The following is a 7,042-nucleotide window of genomic DNA, read 5'->3' on the forward strand; positions in this document are numbered from 1 at the left end:
CAGTAGCCCATGTAAGGGATACATGAAAAAAAAAAATCTTCTCCCTGTGACGAGGCCCCCTCAGTGGTTGAGGCCCTAGGCGACCGCCTAGTTCGCCTATGCCTAGAACCGGCCCTGATCATACTGTACACATTCCGTGCTCAACCAATCAAGAACCCCTTTTGGGATTCGGTACAGTATTCAATAATGACAAAAACATTATGCTGCTATATAAATATTATAAACGTTTTTCAGAAAAGGCATTTTTAGAATCGGCCTCAGTCTTAAATGGGTTAAGTCCAGCTTGAAATCTTTAGGACAATGTACTAGAAATATACATAGGGTTCATGTTTTGGATGATACAAGTTGAGCGCTAAATTGTGTCTTCAATGCAACATAATCACATCCATCTAGGCCATGTGTCTTAGCTAGAGCGGAATCAATTAAGCATAAACAAGGACTTGTCAATTATTGTTTAGGGCTTAATGTTCCGAGAATTTATGGTGTCATTGATTAGAATGTGGAAGCAACAAAAGTCTATTAGACAAGTCGTCTTTATCGCAATGGGTAATGTTGAATTAGTTTGAATGTAAATACATTTTTAGCTCAGGTCTAACAGAAAGTGCTTCTGTGTGATAAATACAAGGGTTGACTTATAAATTCAGGTGAAATATTCCTCCCAGGTGTGAGTCGCTTTGAAGGACTATTAGTATCACAGGAGGCCGCCTCGAAAAGAATAGCTATACTGCTACACCAACCATGGCATGGCAGGTGGTACATTTGTGTGCCTAGATTTCCTGGACCTTATCGATTGCTCTCTCACTCTAACACCTGTGGTAGCTCTATCAGAAGACGAAGTGTGTAATTAATAATTATCGATCATTTGTTTTGTCCTTTAAACTGTTTCTGTGAACCACTGTATGAATTAATTTCTGTCTTTTCACAGTTTCCAGCAAGGGTTGCTAAGCCATCCATCTTCAACCGCTTATCCGTAGTCGGGTCGCATATACTGTCATATAGTACCTATACCTGTATGTCTGTCTGTCAAAGTCATACGATTTGTCACACACGTTACCGCAGTGAAATTTGTTCTCCGCATTTGACCCATCTCTTGGAGCGGTGAGCCGCAGCCAAGGAGCGGTAAGCTGCAGCCGTGCCGCGCTCGGGAATCATTTGATTAGTTGATTTGACCCCCTAATCCAACCCATTGATGCAGAGTGCCAAGCAGGATCGAGGCATTGGGTCCCATTTTTACACTCTTTGGTATGACCCGGCCGGGGATCGAACCCAGACCTCCCAGTTTCAGGGCGGATATTCTAACCAAGGCCGCTGTCTGTCTCTCACTTCTATATCCATATATGGACATGTTACATGTCTGCCTTGCTCTGATATGGAGTCCAGGCTAGTCTGCAAATGCATGCACGCATGCACACATTTACCAATCCATCCGTCGGCCTATTGAACTAGAAATAGACCTACAGTATAGTCCAGGGGCAGAGCCAGATTTTGGTACCACCTAAGATGACCGTATTCCTTTTTGTATTCCTAGGGTCATTCCTACATGTCTATAGTTTATATTTTGGTATGATGCAATTCAGTAGCTTAATTAATACCAATTATATTTAACCATACAAACAAACTATATAAAGGCAAACATTTAAAAATGTTATTATGCTTTAAGTAGCATGTGACGTGTCAAACTAGGGGGGTTTCATGATTCTGAATCCATTGCAAGCATTACCTAAAGCATAAAGACATATTTTGCCTTATATAGGTTGTTAATGGTGGTCACATATAACTGGCATTAAGCTACTGAATTGGAAAATGTTTCATACCAAAATATAAACTAGAGACATATATAGGAATACAATTATTTTTTACGGTCACCTTAGGTGTGAAAATATCAATTAAATTCAAAGGAGTTTTATTGGCATGAGAAAACAGTGTCAAAATATAATAACAGTGACACTGGATTCTTTGGAACACATTTGTTTTTCTCCCATTTCCTGAAAACTAAACAGCTGTGCACATACAAGGTTTCCACCCCACTGTGGCCAATGTGTTTCTATACGTGTGTCATCTATCTACCAGCCCTGGGTGCCTGGCCTTCATTGTGAAAGCATTAAGGTGAGTTCCAGCCTTCTGCTGAATGCAGGTGGGATACAGGACCTACTTATTACAGCCCAGATCCACCTGTAATACATCACTGTCTCTCCCTGCCCTCACTGCACTGTGGCGGATGTCTGCAGCCCAGCCCTTCATTTTGTCGCTGTCAGGCAGAAACCTTGTATCTCCATAGTTTTTTATTTCATATGTTTTGTTTTCGTAAAACAACAGTCTACTTTGTCATACAAGAATGTACACAAAGTAAGTCGTTAGCGGTAAAGGCTCATACATAATCTGGATTTTCGGTGGTTAGGTGACCACCGAACTACAACATGACGTCACGAGCCGCAGTGAAGAGCAAACCACCGCCACCGCTCCAGCCCTTCTCTCTGTTTTTACTCACCTCACCACCGAAAATCCAGACTATGAATAGGCCTTAAGTCTCTCTGTGCATGAGACTTAAACTTAAGCAATATTTTGTTTTTTAATATACTTTTTATCCCACGATTTTGTAACCCATTTTTCACCCCTGTGTCAATCATCTAATGTGATCCTGGGCTCTACACACCCCTCCACCAACCTAGTCTCCATATATGGGGGACAAGGGGAGAGCAACGGACTTGAACTCATGCTTCCTTCATGCCTGAGTGTCCAAGTTGCTCCTTTACACCTGACAGGGGGGAGTTTCCCTGGTTGGACGTAGCGCGTGGAAGGAACACGCTATTCCAACCAGTTCCTTTCCCCTCAATCAGGCGCCCCGGCTGGCCAGGGGGAGGCAGTTTAGTGTCCAGGATTACTGCATGTTTTTTGTGAGGGTACCTACCCTAGGGGACACGGGGAGAACATGCAAACTCCACACAGAAAGGCCCTTTCGCCAACCCCGCCTTCGGGTATGGGCACTGATGGAGGAGGAAACACGCCGCCAGCACCCACAGCGTCCCGAGAAACGACCTGTGGTATAATATCGAATCAATGAAAAGTATAAAAAAGAGCTTATGACTTAAGAATAACTATTGTGTAGCCTGCTTTCTGATCTAGAGAGCAACCGCTGGAGAATATTGGTTCATCGATCAGAGCCCCCCAGCCCCCCTCCACCCCTCCCCTCCGTGGTAGAAATCAGTGGAGGAAAGTGAAGCCCCTCTGCACCGTAGTTCACTCCCACTCCTACTCTCCTAGAACAGGAAATGTGTCACGTTCCCCCAGGCTTTTATTTTTTGAGCCGAACGCGAATTGAAAATAAAAGCCTGTGTATCGAGGCTAGAGTGTCTAGGCTAGAGTGTCTTTTGCTTATGCCCAAATATGGAAGTATGATTTCAACACAGCTTTTGATTGGTCAACCCATCCAATCGGCTTCGTGGAATGGCCACGAGACCATATATAGGGGATAGTGTGCAATTGTACTTTACCTTTTGCTGACACTCTAGACCATTAGTCTAATAAGTCCAAAGTTGCTGACGTCCTGCAGAAGGTCAAAGTGAAGATGACTGACCAGGGGAGCAACAACAACCAGAATATCACATGTAATCCCTTTGCTGCCCTTTTCAGCTCACCTCCTGGCACCACACAGTTTGCATCAGGCCAGAATCCACCTCAGCTGTTTCCTGAACTGTCAATGGAGGACATTGTGGAGAGCCAGTCAAAGTCAGATAATTCAATGTTCGACAGCATTTATGACAATGTTGCCTCTGTGGCCGATATCAGCCGGTCGTTTCACTCCCGTCAGGAGTTTTGTGAGCTGCTGAGTATCAACCACATGATCCAGAGGATATTCCTCATCACACTGGACAACAGTGACCCTAGCCTAAGCACTGGTAATGAGATCCCCCCTCGCTGTGTCTACATGGAGGAAATGGCAGCAGACCTAAAGGGACAGAACTGGCTGGACATGGACAACATAGAACAGGCTCTGTTCAACCGTCTGCTGTTACAAGAGCCAGGAAACCAGCTCATTTACATGACTTCCTCCTGCAGTGAAGTCAAACTTCCTATTGATCTTGATGCTGGAGAGCACTGTGCCATCCCCTACCTGTATGCATGTTACCAAAGGGCCAAGGAGGAGGTGACAAAAGTACCAGAGAAGCTGTTGTCCTATGCTGTACGCTGTAAGAACCTGACAGTGTCTAACACCCGGACAGTGCTGCTCATTCCGGAGATCTACACAGGCCAGAATGTCTACGAACAGCTTGTGGATCTTCTGCTGGAGGGTGTCAGTGGTGCACAACCGGAGGCCCTGTTAGGTTTCGTGGAAGAGGTCATCACTGGCCTACTTGCTGAACAGGAAGTGTGCACATTCAGGGAGGTCATTGTACCAGTGCTGGACAATTTGCAAGGGCGCATTAAAGACTTGGACCTGTACCAGCTTTTCATCTACTCATACCTAGATGTCCTCATCTACTTCAGCAGACAGAAAGACATCGCTAAGGTGTTAGTGGAGCACATCCAACCCAAACACCCAACTCAAGGCTTTCAGTACCAGAATAATCTACTGGGATGGGTGCTGAGTATCTCCTGCCTGCCAAAGACTCCAGGGGTGGTCGAGAGCCATGGCTACTTCCCGAACCCTACTCACTATAGTAGCCAAGAAAAAACGGTTCAGGAGGCCAACATACATCAGTTAATGGGGAAACTACATGACAAACTGCACCAGATCCTGAAGAATTTGCTTCAGCATTCCAGTGAGACGCGCCACCAGCTTCTCTCTTGGTTGGGTGGCTGTCTGCAGGCTAATGCTGGACGATCAAAGATATGGGCCAATCAGATGCCAGAGATCTTTCAGACTTATGCCTCCGACGCATTCTTCCTGAACTTGGGTGCGGCACTGCTGAAGCTGTGTCAACCCTTCTGCCGGCCACTTTCGCCCAAGCTTCTCACCTTCGAGCCCTCCTACTGTGCCCTCAAGGACCTCAGTGAAGAAGAGAGGCGCATTTGCAGCGTGCATGCTAGAGGTCTGGACAAGGAGACTTGTCTGATACCTGTACCCCCTCAACAGCCTGTGGATTACATCCAGTCTTACAGTCTGCTGACGGAAAATCTCATCTTTACACAACTCACTCTGCGCCTTGGCTTCCACAGACTCCATGAGCAGATGCTGAAGATGAACAACTCTATTTACAAGCTCAAGAGTACATGGCAGGAGGCTCAGCGAACAGGCAGCTCAATGTCCGAGCATCTTTTAGGTGAATTAGACCGTCTGATGACCATCTACCTGTCGACTAAGGCCGCTCTAACAGAGCCCGCCATGCTGCAGTGCTGCATGAACCTGCAAGCCTCCTCTGCTGCTCTACTGGTTCAGCTGGGACTGGGGAACCAGGGGAATGATCATTTACCACTCAATTTCCCACTGCTGCCCCTACATAATAGTATGCTCTGCTATGTGCCAGAGTTCTTCATGGAGAACATTGGAGAATTCATAATATTCTCGCGTCGATTCGCTGAAAACGTTCTGGAGTCTTCTGCTGAAAGTATAGAACAGATCCTCAATCTCGTTACAGTCTTCATGGGCAATGCGGACAGAATGAAAAACCCCCATTTGCGTGCAAAGTTGGTAGAAGTTCTGGACGCGTTGATCCCTTACATTGAGCCTGTGGCTCACGGTGCTGCTCAGCCAATTACATTCACGCGAGAGAGAGTCTTCTGCTCCTACCGCCATGCATCCTCCCTGGCCGAGGCCCTAATCACTATGTTTGTAGACATCGAGTTCACTGGTGAACCTCACCAATTTGAGCAGAAATTCAACTACAGAAGGCCTATGTATGCTATCCTCAAATACATGTGGGGGAAAGACAGCTACAGGGAGAGCATCAAGCATCTGGCTAACTATGCATTTGAGAATCTGGAGGCCACAAACCCTCCGCTCTTCCTGCGATACCTCAACCTGCTAATGAATGATGCCATCTTCCTACTGGATGAGGCCATTCAGTACTTGAGCAAGATCAAACTTCTACAACTGGAACGTGATCAAGGGGAGTGGGATGGCTTGGCCCCTGATGCCCGCAGAGAGAAGGAGTCCAACTTGCTTAAGTTTGGACAGCTTGGACGCTTCCATAATATCATATCTAATGAGACCATCAGGACACTGGCCTTCCTTACCTCAGAAATTAAAAACATTTTTGTGCACACGTTCCTTGTTGAGAGGATCGTCTCCATGCTCAACTACTTCCTGCAGCACCTGGTGGGGCCTAAGATGGGTGCCCTGAAAGTCAAGGACTTCAGTGAATTTGACTTCAAGCCCCAGCAACTGGTCTCTGACATCTGCACCATCTACCTGAATCTGGGTGATGAGGAGATGTTCTGTGCCATGGTCCCCAAAGATGGACGCTCTTACTCACCCACCCTCTTCTCTCAAGCAGTTAGGGTCCTTAAGAAGATCAACAAGCCTGGAGACATGATTGTGTCCTTTGGGGTCCTTACTGACAAAATCAAGTCCCATGCAGACAGGCAGCAGCAGGAAGAGGAGACCTACTCAGATGCGCCAGATCATTTTTTGGACCCCATCATGTCCACTCTGATGCGGGACCCAGTAGTGCTCCCCTCCTCCAACGTCACAGTTGACCGCTCAACCATAGCAAGACATCTTCTCAGTGACCAAACTGACCCTTTCAACCGCTGTCCTCTTACCATGGACCAGATAAGGCCAAATGAGGAACTCAAACAGGAGATCTTACAATGGCTGGCGAAGCGCAAGCAAGATATATTGCATAATATGGGACCTAGCAGCAAACAGTAATACCTTCTCTCAGAACAATAATGTTTCCTTTCTTTGCAACTCTTTTTTTTGCAAATCCATCCTCCAGTTCCTGCACTCTTCCATATGGCACCATCCTTTCATGTAGGCAAGGGTAGCCTGTAACCTACAAAGTAGTGACACACACACACACACACACACACACACACACACACACACACACACACCACACACACAATGTGCAGTGACTCTTGTGAGCTCCGGAGAAACTAC

The 7,042-nt window shown here is 46.3% G+C and overlaps 1 protein-coding gene across 1 annotated transcript; it reads left to right on the forward strand.

Annotated features, from left to right (window-relative positions):
• Positions 1 to 3,565: 3,565 nt before the first annotated feature.
• Positions 3,566 to 6,811, forward strand: LOC308320413 (ubiquitin conjugation factor E4 A-like; the record flags this gene model as incomplete). Its single annotated transcript, XM_080770795.1, has 1 exon — positions 3,566 to 6,811. One exon carries the CDS (start codon positions 3,566 to 3,568, stop codon positions 6,809 to 6,811), a length of 3,246 nt encoding a protein of 1,081 aa, XP_080626921.1.
• Positions 6,812 to 7,042: the final 231 nt, after the last annotated feature.

This window comes from Protomyctophum bolini (genome assembly GCF_963924005.1).
Source record: "Protomyctophum bolini genome assembly, chromosome: 1".
NCBI lineage: Eukaryota > Metazoa > Chordata > Actinopteri > Myctophiformes > Myctophidae > Protomyctophum > Protomyctophum bolini.